This window comes from Chiloscyllium plagiosum, chromosome 1 (genome assembly GCF_004010195.1).
Source record: "Chiloscyllium plagiosum isolate BGI_BamShark_2017 chromosome 1, ASM401019v2, whole genome shotgun sequence".
NCBI lineage: Eukaryota > Metazoa > Chordata > Chondrichthyes > Orectolobiformes > Hemiscylliidae > Chiloscyllium > Chiloscyllium plagiosum.
Window position 1 is genome coordinate 148,859,594 of NC_057710.1, and position 20,763 is coordinate 148,880,356.

General features: G+C 41.5%; 1 protein-coding gene across 6 annotated transcripts in view; it reads right to left on the reverse strand.

The window, feature by feature from the left end:
- The window catches only part of LOC122554303, an 80,311-nt gene that overhangs the window by 5,044 nt on the left and 54,504 nt on the right, over positions 1 to 20,763 (reverse strand). For 3 of the 6 annotated variants that reach the window (XR_006312963.1, XR_006312962.1, XR_006312965.1), the window contains exons 7-8: positions 15,713 to 15,929; positions 4,795 to 4,911 (exon numbers count right to left, since the gene is read on the reverse strand). Coding sequence is in view for 3 of the 6 variants with exons in the window: in XM_043699129.1 (XP_043555064.1) it covers positions 15,730 to 15,929 (200 nt within the window). In the remaining 3 variants the exon portion in view is untranslated. Of the gene's footprint in view, positions 1 to 4,787; positions 4,912 to 15,656; positions 15,930 to 20,763 lie in introns of those variants that run through there. The other 3 variants (XM_043699129.1, XM_043699120.1, XM_043699139.1) reach the window with 3 other exon arrangements.

Genomic DNA, 20,763 nt, shown 5'->3' on the forward strand with positions numbered 1-20,763 from the left:
AGCAATTGGCTATCTACCTTATCTATACCTTCTTATTACTTTTTGAGAGATAGAGAGCTATTTCCATCTGGTATCAATTTTACAGTCAAAATCCAATCTCTCCATCAACCAACAACAATTTCTTGAAATATGAGACTACATATTTCTGAATGTGTGCCTGAATTCATTGTCTTAAAGCTTGGCAGGTACTGTTTCCGTCACCAATGAACATTTTCATCAATGCATAAAATTTAGGTTAGGGTATTTTTCATGCCTTCCCTTGGGCAGGCATGTTGATTGTCTTCTTGCCCTTTGTATTAAATGTCTATTCTCTAATCCACATGAAACTTTACCACTTGCTTTAGCTGTGGCGAGTGTTTTTAGTTCCCTTTTTAAAAACACATCAGTCCATATTAGAGCCAGGGTATTAAATTGGATAATGGAGTTCAAAATTCAAGCAGTTGCAAGAGAAAAAAGTGTAGGTGCACAGATTGCTGAAGGTTCATGATCAATGCAGAAAACTAATTATAACTGAAAAAGCCATTCAGAAGAGCATTTTAGATCTTAGATCATAGAAAAGTACAGCACAGAACAGGCTCTTCGGCCAATGATGTTGTGCCGCGGTTTAATCCTAATGTAAAATAAAATAACCTTACCTACACACCCCTCAATTCACTGCTGTCCATGTGCCTGTCTGGCAGGCGCTTAAATGTCCCTAATGACTCTGCTTCCACCACGAGCACTGGCAATGCATTCACAACTCTTTGTGCAAAGAACTTACTTCTTTGGTCTCCTCTATACCTTTCTCCTAATATCTTAAAACTATGACCCCTCGTGCCAGTCAATCCTATCCTGGAGAAAAATCTCTGACTCTATATCCACACTTCTCATTACCTTGTATATCTAGATCAGATCACCTCTCTTCCTCCGCTCCAGAGAGAAAAGTCCAAGCTTAGTCACCCTCTTTCATAAGACAAGCCCTCCAGTCCAGGCAGCATCCTGGTAAAACTTCTTTGTACCCTCCCCAAAGCCTCTGTATCTTTCCTATAGTAGAGCGACCAGAACTGGACACAATATTCCAAGTGTGGTCTCACCAGGACTTGTAGGGCTGTAGCAAAACCTTGCAGCGCTTAAACTCGATCCTCTTGTTAATGAACGCCAAAACACCATATGCTTTCTTAACCCTATCCACTTGGGTAGCAACTTTGAGGGATCTATGTACTTGAACACCAAGAGCCCTCTGTTCCTCTACACTGCCAAGAATCCTGTCTTTAATCCCACATTCAGCATTCAAGTTCGACCTTCCAAAATGCATCACTTCGCATTTATCCAGGTTGAACTCCATCTGCCATTTCTCAGCCCAGCTCTGCATCCTGTCAATGTCGTGCTGCAGCCTGCAATTGCCCTTGATACTATCAACAGCACCTCCAACCTGCAAATTTACTAACCCACCCCTCAATCTCCTCATCCAAGTCATTTATAAAAACTACAAAGAGCAGAGGACCAAGAACAGAGCACTGCGGGACACCACTCAACACTGACCTCCAGGCAGAATACTTGCCATCCACAACCACTTTCTGCCTTCTGTCAGCCAAACAATTCTGAATCCAGATAGCCAAATCTCCCTGCATCCCATTTCTCCTGACTTTATGAATGAGGGGAACCTTACCAAATGCCTTGAATCCATATACACCACATCAATCTTAATGTTTGCCAAAATTTCCAGCACATCAACTTCATCAATCTTGATCTGTTCAAGCCTATATCCCAGCTGCTCAAAGTTCTCATTCACAACAAGGCCCCTTTCCTTAGTTTTCACTAAGGCAAAAAAACTCATTTAAGGCTTCCCCTATCTGCTCAGACTCCATGCACAAGTTCCCTACACTATCCCTGATCATTCTCTTATTCCTCACGTGTGAGTAAAATGCCTCTGGGTTCTCCCTAATCCTTCCTGCCAAGCCTTTCTCGTGCCCCCTCCTGGCTCTCCTCAGTCCATTTCTGAGCTCCTTTCTATTAAGCCTGTAATCCTCCAAAGCTGTGCTAGATCCTTGCTTCCTCCACCTTGCATAAGCTGCCTTCTTCCTTTTGACAAGAAGTTCCTCTGTTCTCGTCATCCAAGGCTCCTTAATCTTAGCCCTTCTTACCTGTCTCAGAGAAACAAAATCGTGCATCACTTGCAATAACTGTTCCTTAAACAGTATCCTCAAACAGTATCCTCATGTCTGCTGTGCCCTTTCTGTGGAACAATTGCTCTCGGTCTGTACTTCCCAACTCCTGTCTGATAGCATCATAATTTCCTTTTCCCCAAATAAATATCTTCCCTCGGTAACTGCTCCTTCCCTATCCATGACTATGGTAAATGTGAGGTAGTTGTGATCACTGTCACAAAAGTGTTCTCCCACCGTCAGATCTGTCACCTGTCCTGGCACATGGCCGAGCACCAAATCCAAAATGGCCTATCCCCTTGTCGATCTGTCTACATACTGAGTAAGGAAACCCTCCTGAACACACTTGACAAAAATGGCTCCATCCAAACCATCTGCACTAAAGAGGTTCCACTCGACAGTGGGAAAGTTGAAGTCACCCATAACAACAACCTGCTACATCTGCATTTTTTCAAAATCTGCCAGCTTATCACTTATAAGAGTCATAGAGATGTACAGCATGGAAACAGACCCTTCAGTCCAACCTGTCCATGCCGACCAGATATCCCAACCCAATCTAGTCCCACCTGCCAGCACCCAGCCCATATCCCTCCAAACCCTTCCTATTCATATACCCTTCCAAATGCCTTTTAAATGTTGCAATTGTACCAGCTTCCACCACATCCTCTGGCAGCTCATTCATTATACGTACCACCCTCTGTGTGAAAAAGTTGCCCCTTAGGTGTTTTTTATATCTTTCCCCTCTCACCCTAAAGCTATGCCCTCTAGTTCTGGACTCTCCCACCCCAGGGAAAAGACTTTGTCTATTTATCCTATCCATGCCACTCATAATTTTGTAAACCTCCATAAGGTCACCCCTCCGCTTCCGACGCTCCAGGGAAAACAGCCTTAACCTGTCAGCCTCTCCCTATAGCTCAAATCCTCCAAACCTGGCAACATCCTTGTAAATCTTTTATGAAACCTTTCAACTTTCACAACATCCTTCCGATAGGAAGGAGACCAGAATTGCTTCCTGACCAGAATTGCGCACAATATTCCAACAGTGGCCTAACCAATGGCCTGGTACAGCCGCAACACGACCTCCCAACTCCTGTACTCAATAGTCTGACCATTAAAGAAAAGCATTCCAAACGCTGCCTTCACTATCCTATCTACCTGCGACTCCACTTTCAAGGAGCTATGAACCTGCACTCCAAGGTCTCTGTTCAGCAACACTCCCTAGGACCTTACCATTAAGTGTATAAGATTTGCTTTCCCAAAATACAGCACATCGTATTTATCTGAATTAAACTCCATCTGCTACTTTTCAGCCCACTAGCCCATCTGATCAAGGTCCTGTTGTAATCGGAGGTAACCTTCCTCACTGTCCACTATACCTCCAATTTTGGTGTCATCTGCAAATTTACTAACTGTATCTCTTATACTCGCATTCAAATCATTCATATAAATAATGAAAAGTTGAGGACCCGTCACTGATCCTTGTGGCAATCTCTCTCCTGCTATTTGGGGGTCTGCTCCCTTACTGTTCCTAACTTCCACGCGTACTGACTCAGTAGGCAAACCTTCCTCAAGAACCTTAGTTGTGATACACTCTCTGATTAGCAATGCTACACCCCCTCCTTTCTTTCCACTCTCCCCGTTCTTTTTAAACATTCTAAACCCTGGGACATCTAGCAACCATTCCTGTCCCTGTGAAACCCACGTCTCCGATATGGCCACAACATCATAGCCCCAAGTACTGATCCATGCTCTAAGTTCATCACTCTTATTTCTGACGCTCCTTGTGTTAAAGCAGACACACTTTAACCGATCCCTTTGTTTCATCATGTGAGAAACCTTCCCAATAGATTCACTACATACTGTCACTGCTCCATCTACATCTACCCCCCTCTCAGATATGTAGCTCTGATTCCCACCCCCTTGCCAAACTAGTTTAAACCCTCCTGAACCACACGAGCAAATCTCCCACCCAGGACAGTTGTGCCCCTCCAGTTCAATTTTGTTATTAACCAAGCTGGTTAAGATATATCTGGAGTTCTCTGACCAATCTGGTTCCTTCCCTGAAAAAAGTTGAGAGCACTATGGTAACAAACTCAAACTTAACAAATCCAGTTACTCATGATCTTGGTCCATTTAATGTAAAATAACATGGACTTGGTGACCTGACAAAGATGTACGAAGAATTAAAGGATTGAATTATGTGTCCATCAATTGATTTTGACAAATTGGGAAGGCGTGGAGTACAATTAAATTGTAGTAAGAATAAGTGAGCTATTTGGTGATTCAACTCAAAATGTTAACAATGTCTCTCTCCGCAGACGCAGCCAAACATGCCGAGTTTCTCTAGCTTTTCCTATTTTTTATTTCTGCTTAGTGACTTGTCTTCTCCCAATGAGTGGATTGCCCCAGAAATGCATTGGTGGCTTGAATGGACATTGTTGTTTTCTTACATGCTTTTGAGACTGAGTGATACCAGTTCTAGGTTGTATCTTCAAAGGTAAATTAATTGACAATTACTGTTTGCATAGTCAAAGTCTCTTAGACTGCTATTGGTCTGATTTGGCCTCAGCTCTGGTATTGTGTCCAGTTTTGGTCACTTGCACTTTCAGAAGATTATTAAAGCATTGAAGAGGGTGCAGAAAATACTTACAAAATGACTCCATGGATGAGACTTCAGCCACAAGGATCGATGCAAAGCTGAGTTGTTGTGCTTAGTGAGGAGCAGGTCAAGAAGGATTTGATAGAGCTGCTCAAAATCAAAGGGGGTCTGGACAGAGTACATAGGAAGAAAATGTCCTTATTTATCAAAAGATAACATAAAATCAACTTGTTTGAGCAGCAAATGATTGAGATCTGGAATACAGCATCTTAACGTTACAGACAAAGCATTAAACGTTTGAGAAGCCATCTTCAATCATCTATTCACAGGAATCCCCAGATCCCTGCATATACTCTTTAGAAATTATGTAACTTATTTTTCTTATCCCTTCTATCAAAATGCATAATTTTCTCTGTATTAAATTCTGTCTACCAAGTGTCACTCCATTAATTTAGCCTATATCCTCTTGCAGCTGATTTGTATCATCCTATATCTTTGATACATCTTCAAGTTTCATATCATTGGCAAATTTTGAAATTTTTCTCTGTAGTTCAATATCAAAGCCATTTTTTATTTTTATATATATAATATATATAAAAGATAATCCTAGAGAATATCATTATCTAACACCTTCCAGTCTGAAAAACAACCATTTACTACAGTTTGTTGTTGTGTGTCCATAAACCAAATTCTCAGCAAAGCTACCACTAACCCTCTGATTCCATAATCCTCAATTTTTTTAATCCAGTCTTTCATATGGTCCTTTGTGTGGATGCTAAGAAATCATTTGACAGACAACATCCATGGCATTCTTTTCAGCAATATTTTCTATAATTTCATCAAAAAACTAAATTAGTCAAACACTTCTACAAATCTGTGCTGGCTGTCCTTTTTTAACTTAATGTTATTATGTTTTTCATGATTATTGTTATAAGACCACATCTACTACAGATGTTAAAATGACTGGTCTCTAATTTCCAGGCAAGTTCTCATATCTTCCTTGAATAAATATGTTACGTTTGTCTAATCAGCTGACACCTCACCCATAGTCATGAGAAATTAAAAGATTACGACAAGTCTTTCCACTATCTGCACACTCAGTTTCTTTAGCAAACTAGGGTGCAAGCTGTCTAGACTGGGTGACGGGCCCATTCTAAACATCATGCACTTCTATCAATTTTCATTCCGTCCACTATCTTTGTCATCTCGACTTCTATTAGCATCCTTAGCATTAGAAAATACCAGCTTAAAATACTCATTGAGAATTCCAGCCTTGCCTTGCATCTCTAGTGCCTCTACCTTCAGGCCAGAAGGCCGGTGTTCAAGACACATCTGGACAGGGTGATTAAAAACATCTGTATCTTCCTTTTTGTCTCTTTTGGGCCCAACCTGCCCCTTATTATTTACATGCCGGTAAAGGATTTTTGGTTTCCCTTTTTATTAAAAAATATTGATGGAAGTATTTTATCATGTAATGTCGGATCTGCTACTACAATATACCAGAAGGCATTTTTGAAAAAAAAACAATTAAATTTAAATGGGAGGTTAGACACTCCTACCAATCTGCAGGTAAAAGGAGCAACTAGTAGGTTTTAGACAATATTTTCAAACCTTAAAAGGACTATGTGGGCAAGCACATTTGTATTTTATTCTATGCATGGTATAACAATCCTATTACAATGTATTTTTCAGTAAGTAACATAACGGTGAACCTGCTACCACCTGCGTTGAAGTCATGAAGGAAGGCAAATATTAAGGTCATTTTACATAACAAATATTAGGAATAAAATCAAATAACTGGAGGTTATGTGGCAGAAGGGAAAGGAGCAAAAAAAATCTGAATTACTAATTCAAAATAATAGAACTAGAACAAGATGATTGATACAGTATTTTGGGTCTAACACCACAGCCAGAATGATTCTGGTCTGAGTGTTTCCATGTTTTTGAGCCTTTGTAACATATTTCATGAAGATCAGATTCTTTTTGACCCACCGATGCCTTGAACTTTATTAACAAAACTGATCATTGACCATGTCATAAGGTCTTACATGAGTACATTGTCTGGATTCTTTACTTACTAACTACATAGGGCAAATCTACAGTGACTGTAATAACAATAATACTGATACTGGCTACTTGAGGGAGGTGAGTACCTTTTATATTGGAATACCACATCTCGTGATGTCATCTCACTATCTGAAAGGCACACTTTCTGTCTGGAATCTATGCAACAACATAACACAGACACTGGTCCAAACTCAGAATCAAACTGATAACAAAAGGTTCTTCACACTGAAAAGTATTCAACACTTGGAATGCATTTTAGATTGAGTGATGGGATGAAAACCCTGGAATCATTTAAGAGAAAATTAGATGAAGCAAAGGGTCCCATCTAGCGTTCATTCATAAGTACCTTGCGATCCTACTAACTTGTTGATAACAGCTTTATGCTGATTATGTGTTCATAAGTGAACAATTATCATAGGCAAGTTTTTTTTAAGATTGCATCATCATGTCCTCTCTAGTAGAAACTATAAATCTTGTCTCATTATGATATACTCATGATATTGCTCTGAGAAATTACAATATCCTCTTGTGACTGGGATCTCTAGTCATGGGACAAAAGTATGTTTTTATTCAACGGAATAATTAACTAGTGACAACTACTATTTTAATCCCTTTGTAATCTGCATCAGGCCTCAACCCAGGGGGAGTTCCATGAACAAGCTTTTTTAAAAATCAATGATGAATCATTATGATCAATAGCAATAGTCATTTGTTTTTGATTTAAATTGATTTTTATTTAAGCAGGGTACAATGATCATTGCATTGGGTTCTGTATTAGAAGTCTTACTGAAACAACAGGAGTTAAACTGATTGATAGTCAATGCTGAAAAAACATAAGATAAATAACTGTAATTCCATTAATGTTTATCCAATTTACTCATGCATTCCCACTTAGGAACCCAAGTCAATGATTTCTTCGTTACTCAACAGTTAGGTCGAGGTGTTCCAAAGTTGAGTGACCTGGAATGGAGATGAGCTCATTGGTTATAATTCTTCAAATAACTGGTTCCTTATAATTGGTTCTGATGTAAAGATGCCCTGATTAAAATTCATGGGGAAATAAAATAAATAAATGAGTATTTTGAATAACTGTTAATGCTGGTAACTTCTTTGCCATAAGCTGGTGCTAAGAATTTCCATTCTTATTCTTTCAAGTGAAAGCTGGACATGTTTATGGCTAAATCAGAAATCACTTAATTCTATGCAGTAACGGCTGGTAGTATGATCAGTGCCAGAGTGATCTACTTGACGAGTTTTAATCACCTAAAGCAATTGGAGAGTTTTTTTTTCATATACGGTTTCTCACCCCCAGGAGATCACATCATTTCAGATGGGGTAGGCTGTGTATGTTATAGTCATAGAGTTACACAGCATTGAAACAGATCTTTCAATCCAACTCGTCTGATCAGATATCCTAAATTAATTTAGTCCCATTTGCTAGCATCTGGCCTATACCCCTCTAAACCTTTCTATCAATGTACCCATCCAGATGCCTTTTAAAATGTTGTAATTCTACCAGCTTCCACCAATTACTCTGGTAGCTCATTCCATAAACACACCACCCTCTGTGTGAAAATGTTGCCCCTTGTGTCCCTTTTCTATCTTTCCCCTCTTGCCTTAAATCTATGCCCTCTGTTTTGGACTCCCCTACCCTGGGAAAAAGACATTGACAATTTAGTCTATCCATGCACCTCATGATTTTATACACTTCTGAAAAAGTCACCCCTCAACCTCTGACAGCTCAAATCCTCCTTCCTTTTAAGTCTTTTCTGAACTCTTTCAAGTTTCACAACATCTTGTCTATAGCAGGAAAAGCAGAATTGAATGTAATATTCCAAAAGTGGCCTAACCAATGTCCTGTACAGCAGCAAAATGACATCCCAACTCCTGTACTCAAATGCATTGACCAATAAGGGCAAGTGTCAAACACATTCTTCACTCACCTGTCTACCTGTGACTCCACCCCAAGGTCTCTTTGTTTGGGAACATTCCCTAGGACCCTATCATTAAGTGTATGTCTTGCCCTGATTTACCTTATCAAAATGAAATATCTCACATTTATCTAAATTAAACTCCATCTACCCATTAACCCATCTGATCAAGATTCCATTGCACTCCAAGATAATCTTCACTGTCCACTACACTAACGGTTTTTGTGTTTTCTGCAAACTTACTAACCATTCCTCCTAAATTCAAATCCAAATCATTTATATAAATGACAAAAAGCAATGAATCCTCCATCATTCCTTGCGGCACACCACTGGTCACAGGCCTCCAGTCCGCAAAACAACCTCTACCATCACCCTCTATCTCCACCTTCAAAGTTAAGTGTCACACAATACCAGGTTATAGTCCAACAGATCTACTTGGAAGTACTAGCTTTCGGAGCGCTGCTCCTTTATCAGGTAACTAGTGGGGCAGGATCATAAGACACATAATTTATAGCAAAAGATCATAGTGTCATGCAACTGATATTGATCAAACCTAGATTGCTGTTAAGTCGTTCATCTTTTAGACTGGGTTGCAGGTATTGATTCATTAATATGTAAATCCCAGAACTACTTTCAATTCAGATTCCTGAGACAACTTCAGGTTTTATAATGCATTAAAGATGTAAGGTTAGTGTCTTTCTTTATTCCAATCTTGAGTCAGACTGAAACTATTTCCAAAGTAGGAATTTATAAAATGTCACATGGATTGACTGCCTGCAGATTGTGCACTTTTTGAACAAAATAGAATGTATCTGCACATACAAATTCACACCATAGACTTTTATGTGTGTATATGTGCATGTGAGGGAGGGAGAAAGTGTGTACGTGCGTGGGAGGAAGTGTGAGTGTGCGAGTGCTTGGTACGATGTGTGAGTGAGTATGACAGAGAATAAGCCTGAGAGAGGGTGTGCACATGGATGTATGTGTGCGCTTGTCTGAAAGAGGGTCTGTGTGAGTGTGAGAGTATGTAAGATTGTGTGCGTATGTGTGTGTGTGCGTGTAGTGCAGTGGGGTCTGACATGAACCCAAGGTCCCGGTCAAGGCGGCTCTCATGGTTACCGAACTTGGCTATCAGCCTCTGCTCGGCCACTCTGCGTTGTTGCGTATCCTGAAGTCGCCTTGGAGGACAATCACCTGAAGATCTGAGGCTGAATGTCCCTGACCGTTGAAGTGTTGCCCCATTGGGGGGGATCATCTCTGCCCGGTGATTGTCGTGCAGTGTCCATTCAGCCATTGTTGTAGCGTCTGCTTGGTCACACCAATGTACCATGCCTCAGGGCATCCTTGCCTGCAGCGTATGAGATAGACAACATTGGCCAAGTCACATGAGTACCTGCTGTGCACACGATGGGTGGTGTCCCCACATATCGACACTCTCACACGTCTTGCAACGGTTGCCAAGACAGGATTGTACGGTATGGTGGTCAATGTCGTCCTGAAGGCTGGGCAGTTTTTTTGTGAACAATGGTCTGTTTAAAGTTCAGTGCTTGTTTAAAGGCAAGAAGTGGAGGCATAGGGAAGGTCTTGGCGAGGTGCTCATCCTCATCGATAATGTGTTGCAGGCTACAAAGAACATGGCGTGGTTACTCCGCTCCCGGGAAGTACCAGACAATGAAGGGTATCATATCAGTCACATTCTACCTTTAAGATAATTTTATATCCAAATGGCTAGCTCTCCCTGTATACCATGTGATCTAACCTTGCTCACCAGTCTACCATGTGGAATCTTGTCAAACGCATTGTTCAGGTCCATATAGACAAAGTCCACTGTTCAGCTTCATCAATCTTCTTTGTCACTTTTTCAAAAAAACTCAATGGAATTAGTGAGACACTATTTCCCAAGCACAAAGCCATGTTGACTATCCCTAATCAGTCATTGCCTTTCCAAGTACATGTAAATCCTATCCCTCAGAATCCCTTCAACAACTTTGCCCCACCACTGATGTCAGGTTCACCAGTCTATTAGTTCACCTGGCTTTTCCCTACCAACTTCCTTACATACCAGCACCATATTAGTCTTCCAGCACTTCACCTGTTGCTATCAATGATAGAACTATCTCAAGAAGGGGCCCAACAATCACTTCCCCAGCTTCTCAAAGTTCTGGGATACACCTGATCCAGTCCTGGGGATGTATCCATTTTTACGCATTTCAAGACATCCAGCACTGCCTCGTCTGTATTTCCCCAAGTTCTCTAGTTTCCATGTCCTTCCCTTCAGTAAACACTGATGTGAAATATTTGTTTAGTATCTTGCCCATCTTCTGCAGTTCCAAACAAGGCCTTGTTGATCTTTAAGTGACCCTATTATCTCCCTAGTTACTCTTTTGCCCTTAATGTATTTGTAGAATTTCTTTGGGTTCTTTTTAATCCTGTTTGCCAAAGCTATTTCATGTCTCCTTTTTTGCCCTCCTGATTTCTCTCATGAGTATACTTTAAATGTCCTTGCACTCGTCAAGGGATTCAGTTGACCCTAGCTGTCTATATCTGTCATATGCCGCCTTTTTTCTTGGCCAGAGCCTCAATTTCTCTAATCATCCAGCATTCCCAGCACCTACCAGCTGTGCCCTTCACACTAATAGGAACATACAGACTATCAACTCTCCTTAGCTCATTTTTGAAGACCTCCCACTTTCCAACCGTCCCTTTACCTGCACATAGCCTCTGCCAATCAAGTTTTGGAAGTTCTTGCTTAAAACAGTCATAATTGGCCTTATTCCAGTTTAGAATTTTAACTTTTACAAGAGATGTATCCTTTTTCATAACAATTTTAAAATGAATAAATTATGCTCACTGGGCCCACAGTGCTCCCCCACTGACACCTCAGTCACTTGCCCTACCTTGTTTCCCAAGAGAATGACAGGTTTTGCTTCTTCTCTAGTACACAAATTCACATACTGAGTAAGAAAATTCTCTTGTACACACTTAGAAAATTACTCGCCATCCAAGCCCTCAACACTATGGCAGTCCGAGTCTATGTTTGGAAAGCTAAAATCCACTACATTACTTCCATGAGTTTGCACAATTGTGTTGGACAGGCTGAATGTGCACAGGGTCTTTTATTATTAAAGTTGTTATCGGGTTTATATGCCAAACAGGCAGCACACTTGCGCAAAATGGCCACATTGCACTTGTTCATTCATTATAAGCTTTGATGTGGAGGTGTCGGTGTTGGACTGGGGTAGACAAGGTCAGAAGTCACACGACACCAGGTTAAAGTCCCAACAGGTTTGTTTGAAACCACACAAGCATTCGTGTTGTCACCTGACGAAGGAGCCGTGCTCCGAAAGCTTGTGATCTCAAATAAACCTATCGGATTATAACCTGGTGTCATGTGACTTCTGATAATATAAGCTTCCAACAGATGTAACTTCTGTCATGATGGCTTCAGCCAAACCAAAAGAAAATTGTGATTCTCCAACTTAATTTCTGATTCTGCCAGACATTTACCCCTAACACAGTTAAAATCAATGGTCTTATGTATCCTGTTTTATATTTAAAAATACCTTTAACTCATTCAACCTACCCTTACTGGATGGAACGGTGGCACAGTGGTTAGCACTGCTGCCTCACAGCGCCAGAGACCCAGGTTCAATTTCTGCCTCAGGCAACTGTGTGGAGTTTGTACATTTTCCCCGTGTTTGCGTGGGTTTTCTCTGGGTGCTCCGGTTTCCTCCTACAGTCCAAAAGTGTGCAGGTTAGGTAAATTGCCCATTGTGTTAGGTGAAGGGGTAAATGTAAGATTATGGGTCTGGGTGGGTTGCTCTTCGGAGGGTCGGTGTGGACTTGTTGAGCTGAAGGGCCTGTTTCCACACTAAGTAATCTAATGCTGTTAAAGGCTATGGTAGCATGAATGACCTGATTTACTAAAACTCTCCAGGTTAATGGCCATATTTGTAATCATAGGAACATTGCAACAGAGTAGGCCATTTAGCCCATCCAACCTGTTCTGCTATTCAATGAAATCTTAGCTGAACTGCAAACTCATTCCACATACTCACTTTTGCCCCATATCCCCTTAATAGCTATGGTGAGCAATTATCCAATGACCTGTCATTTTATAAGACTTTGTTTACCATATTCTTAATTATAGATTTCAATAATATTCTAGGGCAGCTCAAAGTTTGTGAGAAGATTTGTAGCTCGGGTGCTCGTTGCTGTGGTTCTGTTTGCCGAGCTGGAAGTTTTTGTTGCAAACGTTTCGTCCCCTGTCTAGGTGACATCCTCAGTGCTTGGGAGCCTCCTGTGAAGCGCTTCTGTGGTGTTTCCTCCGGCATTTATAGTGGCCTGTCCCTGCCGCTTCCGGTTGTCAGTTTCAGCTGTCCGCTGTAGTGGCCGGTATATTGGGTCCAGGTCTATGTGTTTGTTGATGGAGTTTGTGGATGAGTGCCAAGCTTCTAGGAATTCCCTGGCTGTTCTTTGTTTCGCTTGCCCTATAATGGTAGTGTTGTCCCAGTCAAATTCATGTTGCTTGTCGTCTGCGTGTGTGGCTACTAAGGATAGCTGGTCGTGTCGTTTCGTGGCTAGTTGATGTTCGTTTATGCTGATCGTTAGCTGTCTTCCTGTTTGTCCTATATAGTGTTTTATGCAGTCCTTGCATGGGATTTTGTACACTACGTTAGTTTTGCTCATGCTGGGTATCGGGTCCTTCGTTTTGGTGAGTTGTTGTCTGAGAGTGGCTGTTGGTTTGTGTGCTGTTATAAGTCCTAGTGGTCGCAGTAGTCTGTAAACCAACAGCCACTCTCAGACAACAAGCCACACATGCAGACGACAAGCAACATGAATTTGACTGGGACAACACTACCATTATAGGGCAAGCAAAATGAAGAACAGCCAGGGAATTCCTAGAAGCATGGCACTCATCCACAATCTCCATCAACAAACACATCGACCTGGACCCAATATACCGGCCACTACAGCGGACAGCTGAAACTGACAACCGGAAGCGGCAGGGACAGGCCACTATAAGTGCCGGAGGAAACACCACAGAAGCGCTTCACAGGAGGCTCCTAAGCACTGAGGATGTCACCTAGACAGGGGACGAAACGTTTGCAACAAAAACTTCCAGCTCAGCGAACAGAACCACAGCATTCTAGGGCAGCCTTGTGAAACAGTGGCAGTGTGCTTGTCTCTGAACCAGAAGCTCTGTATTCATGTCTCATTCCAGGACGAGATGAGCAAGGAAAGCGATCAAACAGGTTAAGCATAAAATCATAAATTCTTCCAATATAAAATGTGGGAGAGCTTCCTAGTCAGCTGTGTCATGTAAAGAAGTTAGCGCCTCACTCATAATTATCCATTGCTCCAGGCTGTAACATACACATAAATGTCTTACTGCAGTTATACAGGGCCTTGGTGAGAGAAGAGAACAAAGAAAATTTACAGCCCAGGAACAAGCCCTTCGACCCTCCAAGCCCGAACCGATCCAAATCCACTGTCTAACCTATCGCCCAATTCCTAAGCATCTATGGTGTAGCACGGTGCTGCTGCCTCACAGCACCAGGATCCCAGGTTCAATTCCAGCCTTGGGCGACTGTCTGTGTGGAGTTTGTACATTCTCCCCGTGTCTGTGTGGGTTTCCTCTGGGTGCTCCGGTTTCCTCCCACAGTCAAAAGATGTGCAGGTCAGGTGAATTGGCCATGCTAAATTGCCTAGAGTGTTAGGTGCATTAGTCAGAGGGAAATGGGGCTGGGTGGGTTCCTCTTTGGAGGGTTGGTGTGGGCTTGCTGGGCCGAAGGGCCTGCTTCCACACTGTAAGGAATCTAATCTATATCCCTCTGCTCCCCACCCACTCATACATCTGTCCAGACGCACCCTAAATCAATCTACCATGCCTGCCTCTACTAATTCTGCTGGCAATGCATTCCAGCCACCTACCACCGTCTGTGTAAAGTACTTGCCGTGTTTATGCCCCTTAAACTTTTCACCTCTCACCTTGAACGTGTGACCTCTCGTTATTGAATCCTGGGAAAAAGCTTATCTCTACTTACCCTGCCTATGCCCTTCATGGTATATTGTGTGTTGTGTACAGTCTTTTCCCTATCTAATTGGGAATACATTTGCCAGAGAGGGAGTGCAGTGAATGTTCATTAGGCTGATACCACAGATGGCAGCTCTGTCATATGAGGAGAGATTGGTTTGACTGGGCCTGTATTCACTAGAGATTAAGAATAAAAGGGGATCTGAAGGAAATATATAAAATTCCAACAGGGTTAGATACAGGGAGGATATTCCTCTTTATTGGGGAGCCTAGAATCAGGGGTCAGACTCTCTCAGATATGGAGTAGAACATTTCAGGACTGAGATAAGGTAACATTTCTACACTCAGAGTGATCAACCTGTAGAATTCACCACCACAGGATGCCAGGTGACTAAGTACAATCAGGAAAGAGATTGATAATTTTTTTAGATGCGAGATACAAAGAGAGGTAGAGAGTAAGTGAGAATATGGCATTGAGACAGAGGATCAGCCATGATCATATTGAATGGAGAAGCGGGTTCGAAGGGCCGAATGGACTACTTCTGCTCCTAGCTTCTGCGTTTTTATGCCAAGCACCTCTGAGTCCTTGGGACGGTTCACTAGCTCAGTTGACTAGACAGCCAGCATGGATCAGATTGGTACCCACAGGATAGTGTTCAATACACATTCCAGTTGGGATGCATTTGATAGCTTGGTCATCTATAGTGGAGATCTTGATATTTTATGTCAGACCTGCCTAAGAGCAGAAAGCTGAAGAATATATGTCTTACAAACAGATTGGATTCTAAATTATCTACAAACTCACAGCTTGATAATAATCTCAAACTAGTTTATTGGCAAATAGATTAGTAAAATGTGATTAGATTTGAAATCTCATGTACTATTTTAATGATTATTGGTAATAATTTTTCCAAAAAACATCTTGAACCCTAACCTTATCTCCTTACTACATCACGGTTTATGTTGCCTATACTGTGTGTGCCAGGGCTGCGTCACCCATTCTGGATGAATCTGATAATCATAGCTATGTGGTTTGGGCGCCATCTCCCATGTACAAGCACTTTTGGCAAGACGGAAATAAGGACCTTGTATTTGTTCATATCCCAGATCACTAGGAAGTGATCTCAGTAGACGTTCCATTGCTGTGGACTCTGCAAATGAAGAAAAGGAGTTTAGGTAAAATTGCATGAAACAGGGTTCATCCACTATACTTGCTCCAAGATTTGTTCAGTAAAATACATTCTTTCATCTAAAGTCCAAAGCCGTATCACTTTAAAATATATTAACCTTTGAATCTATTTGTATAATTACTGCACCGTTTTGAATAAGTTGGTCCCAGTATCGAGTAAACCCATGATATTATATATATATTCTTATTCAAGCCAACACAGTATTATAGAGGGATCACCTTTTAGATTCAAAAAGCGGAACTACAACACATTTTGACCGGATTTATTTTCTTTATTTGTTCATGGGATGTGGATGTCACTGGCTAGACCTGCATTTCTTAATCACCCCTAATTGCCCTGAGAGCTCTTAAAAGTTAATCAGATTGCTGCAGGTCTGGAGTCCCATGTAGGCCAGACGGGTAAAGATGGCAAATCTCCTTCCCTAAAGAGCATTAGTGGAGCAGATGGATTTTATAATTGACAATGTTTACATGCATGCTATTAGCCCAAGCTCTTCTTTTTAATTACAGATTTTTATTAAATTCCAATTCCACTGGCAGCTAAGGTGGATTTCGAAACCATGCACCCAGAACATTAGCCTGCAATTCTGCATTGTTTATCTAATGACATGAACACCACACCATTCCTTACTATGCCTCCCTTATTAGGAACTATAAAATATTTTGCATGGTAATGCAAATAGGGTGATAGCCAAACTGCATATTTTATAATCTGCATAATTTTCTTTTAAAATGTAAAAGAATATGAATTATAATGAGCAAGAGCTCATATTTATACAGTATTACAGATCATATTTATATAATGTTATTGAATGCCCTTAATATAGCAAAGTGTCCAAGACATTTCATAGAATCCCTACAGTGTGCAAACAGGTCCTTTGGCCCAACAAGTGTGGCTTGAATAAGAATGTATATAATATCATGGGTTTACTCAGTACTGGGACCTACTTATTCAAAATGATGCAATAATTATACAAGTAGACCTTCCGAAGAGTATCCCACCCAGACCCAATCCCCTACCCTATGTCTCTACATTTACTCCTGACCAATGCACATAACCTACACATCCCTGAACACTATAGGTAATTTAACATAGCCAATTCACCCAACCTGCACATCTTTGGATTGTGGGAAAAAACTGGAGCATGCAGGGGAAATCCATGCAAGACACTGGGAGGATGTGCAAACTCCACACAGACAGTCGCCCGAGGCAGGAATCAAACCCGGGTCCCTGATGCTGTGAGGCAGCAGTGCTAACCCCAGAAGAACTTCACAAAAGAACTATCAGACAAAATTTGATACCGAGACACACACACACACACACACACACACACACACACACATACATACATACATATCTGAACAGGTAACCAAAGATTGGTCAAGGAAGTAAATTTTAAAAAGCATCTCAAAGGAAGAAAGGAAGGTTTAAGTGTGGATAAGTTGAGAGCGACAGTTGCACAACTTTGGAACAAGCCGCTGAAGTCATGGCTGCCTACAGATAGAGCAATAATATCAGATCTCTCCAAGAAGCCAATACGAGAGGGGTGCAGAAATCTCAGAGTTGGAGAGCTATAGAAAGTTAGAGGGAGGGAAGGGGAAAGGCTGCAAAGGGATTTGGAAGCATGGATGATAATTTATAATTAAGGAGTTGTCAGACTTGAAGCTAGTGTGAATGGCATTTGGTATGAGTTAGAATATGGCAGCAGAACCTTTAATAAATTTATGATTCTGCAGAGTGCGAGGTGGGAGCTGGTCTGATGAGCTTCCAATATAGCCCCGTCTAAAAGAAATATAGGCACTGATGAGGTTTGCAGCAATAGATGAACCGAGGTAGGGCAGAAATGGATGATATGACGCAGTAGCAGAAATGAATCCTGTCACTGATCCTTGTGGTTACCCACTGGTTGTGTTTATCTTGATGGTTCTCTTTTGGTTAACCAATCTTCTATCCATGTCCCTATCCTGCATTATGGCCTTTTATATGACAGCTTGTCAAATTGCATTTTGAATACATGCTACATCTACACTCCTCTTTATTTACCTCATTAGTTACATCCTCAAAAATCTCAAATACATTTGTCAATCAGAATTTCCCTTTCATAAGACCATATTGGCTCTGCCTCATTGTATTTTTGGAGTATGCTGTTAACATTTACCTAATAGATTCCAGTATTTTCCCAACAATTGGCAGGATGACTGATCTGCAGGTTTTCCTCACTCTATTTTCTTGAACAGCAGTATTTCATTGGTTACCTTGTAAAGCAGTGAATCTGTTCTAGGCTCGAGAGAATTTTGGAAGATGAAAACAAATGCATCGACTATCTCTGTGGACAGCTTTTTTAGAATCCTAGTGTGTAGAGCATTAGGTCTGGGTGATTTGTTGTCTTTTATTTTCATTAGTTTAATACAGTTGCTTTCAACTAGTGTGTCAGTGATGGTTCAGTTGGCAGCATTCTTGTCTCTGAGTTAGAAAGTGTCACTCTATTACTTGAACATGTTGAAGAATATGTTGTGGATGGCACGGTGGCTCAGTAGTTAGCACAGCACCAGGGACCCGGGTTCAATCCCACTCTCAGGCAAACGTCTATGTGGAGTTTGCACATTCTCCCCGTGTGTGTGTGGGTTTCCTCCAGGTGCTCCGGTTTCATCCCACAGTCCAAAGATGTGCAGGTTGGGTGGATTGGCCATGTTAAATGGCCATAGTGTTCAGGTGTATTCGTCATGGGAAATGTAGGGTAGGGGAATGTGTCTGGGTGGGATACTCTTTAGAGGGTCGGTGTAGACTTGTTGGACCGAAGAGTCTGTTTCCACACTGTTGGGATTGTATGTATTTTATGATAACTGAGGAATAGAATCAGAGGTCTACAGCACAGGCATTTTGAGTCAAAAACAACCACCTAACTATTCTAATCCAATTTTCCAATACTTGGCCATAGCCTTGTACATCTTGGCATTGCAAGTCTACATCTAAATACTTCTTAAATGTTACGAAGATTGCTGCCTCTACCAGCCTTATAGATACTGAGTTCCAAATTCCCACCACACTATGAGTGAAAAAATAATTCCTCTCATCCACTCTAAAGCTCCTACCTCTTCTCTTAAATCTATGCCTCCAGTCACTGATCCCTCCTCCAAGAATAAAGTTTCTTCCTGTCTACCTTGTCTATGTCCTTCATAATTTTATACATCTCCATCACTGAAGTCAGACTCTCAGATTTATAGTTCCCTGGCTTCTCCTTACAACCTTTCTTAAGCAAAGATACAACATTAGCCACCCTCCAGTCATTAGGTACCTCACACATAGGTATAGATGATGCAAATATTTCTGCAAGGGGTCTTATAATATTGTCTTATTTCCTATAACTGTCTGGGATACATTAGATCAAAACCCAGAGATTTATCCACCTTTATATTCTCGAAGACCTCCCAAACTCTCCTGTAATGTGACTGTTTTTAAAACATCAAAGTTTATTTCTCTGCATTGTCTAGACTCCATTTCTTTCTCCACAGTAAAAACTGGCATGAAATATTCATTAAGGATCTCTCCCATTTCCTGGGGTTCAACACAAAGACAACCTCCCAGACCTTTAAAAGAGCCTACCCTCTCTCTGGTTACCCTCTTGATCTTAATGGATTTGTAGAATCTCTTTGGATTATCCTTAACCTTATCTGCCAAAGCTATTGCATATCCCCTCTTTGCCTTCTTGATTTCTCTCTTAAGAATCCCTTTTGATGGAGGTGATTATAAAAGATAGAATTGATGGACATTTAGAGAGACAAACATTGATTAGGGATAGTCAGCATGGTTTTGTGCGAGGAAAATCATGTTTCACAAACTTGATGGAGTTTTTTGAGGAAGTCACCAAAAAAGATTGATGATGGTAGAGCAGTAGATGTTGTTTCAGTAAAGCCTTTGAAAGAGTTTTGCATGGTAGACTAATTAGGAAAGTTAGGTCACATGGGATTCATGGTGAGCTTGCCAATTAGATACACACAGAGAAACCTCCATTATCTGAATATCAATTATTCGAATATTGGATTATCCAAAGGGGATCTCGAGGTCCCAATAGAAACATTACATCAAAGAGGTATTTCCAACACTGTTCGCATTCTTTTGTTTACAATGATTAAAACAAATTCTGCTTACTGAAATGCTGCCAAGAACAGTCCTGGACATCGATGGGCTTCCAGGCACCATCTCCAAATGACTGACTGCTCACCCTCTCTCTCTGCCCTATACTTTCCCTGGAGTTTTACACAGGGCTTAAACCCCCCCCCCCCCTTTCCCCAGATAATCTCTCCAACATTGTCCTGTACAGGGCAAAGGTGGAACCTGTCAAAAATGTTGCAGTGAAAAGGTAGGAGTGTGTGTGTGTGTGTGTACACACGCACACACTCTATTTGGAGACGCATCCCCCAAAGGCGGCAGCAGCAGTCTTACTGTTGGTGTCTAGTCCGGCTGCCCCGGAGTGGAGGGGGGGGGAGCGGGGGCAGGGGCTCGCACACGGTGTGCTGCTGTCTAATCTCCTGAAAAGGGAGTGGATTTACCAAGTGCTCGCTGTGTTAATCCCATTGAACTGATGGGGTGGGAGCGGGAGCAGAGTGGTGAGGTGGGAGGCTTCAGCAATGCTGCAGGTCCCTTACACACAAGTGTGTGCGTCTGCTCAGAAACAAACCCTGAGACAGAGAGAGGGAGCAAGGCAGGCAGAGCGAGGAGAAAGGAAACTTCAGAAAACTCCAAGCCCCAGAGGAGAGACATTGAACCAATTAACCGAATAATCAATTATCCGAAC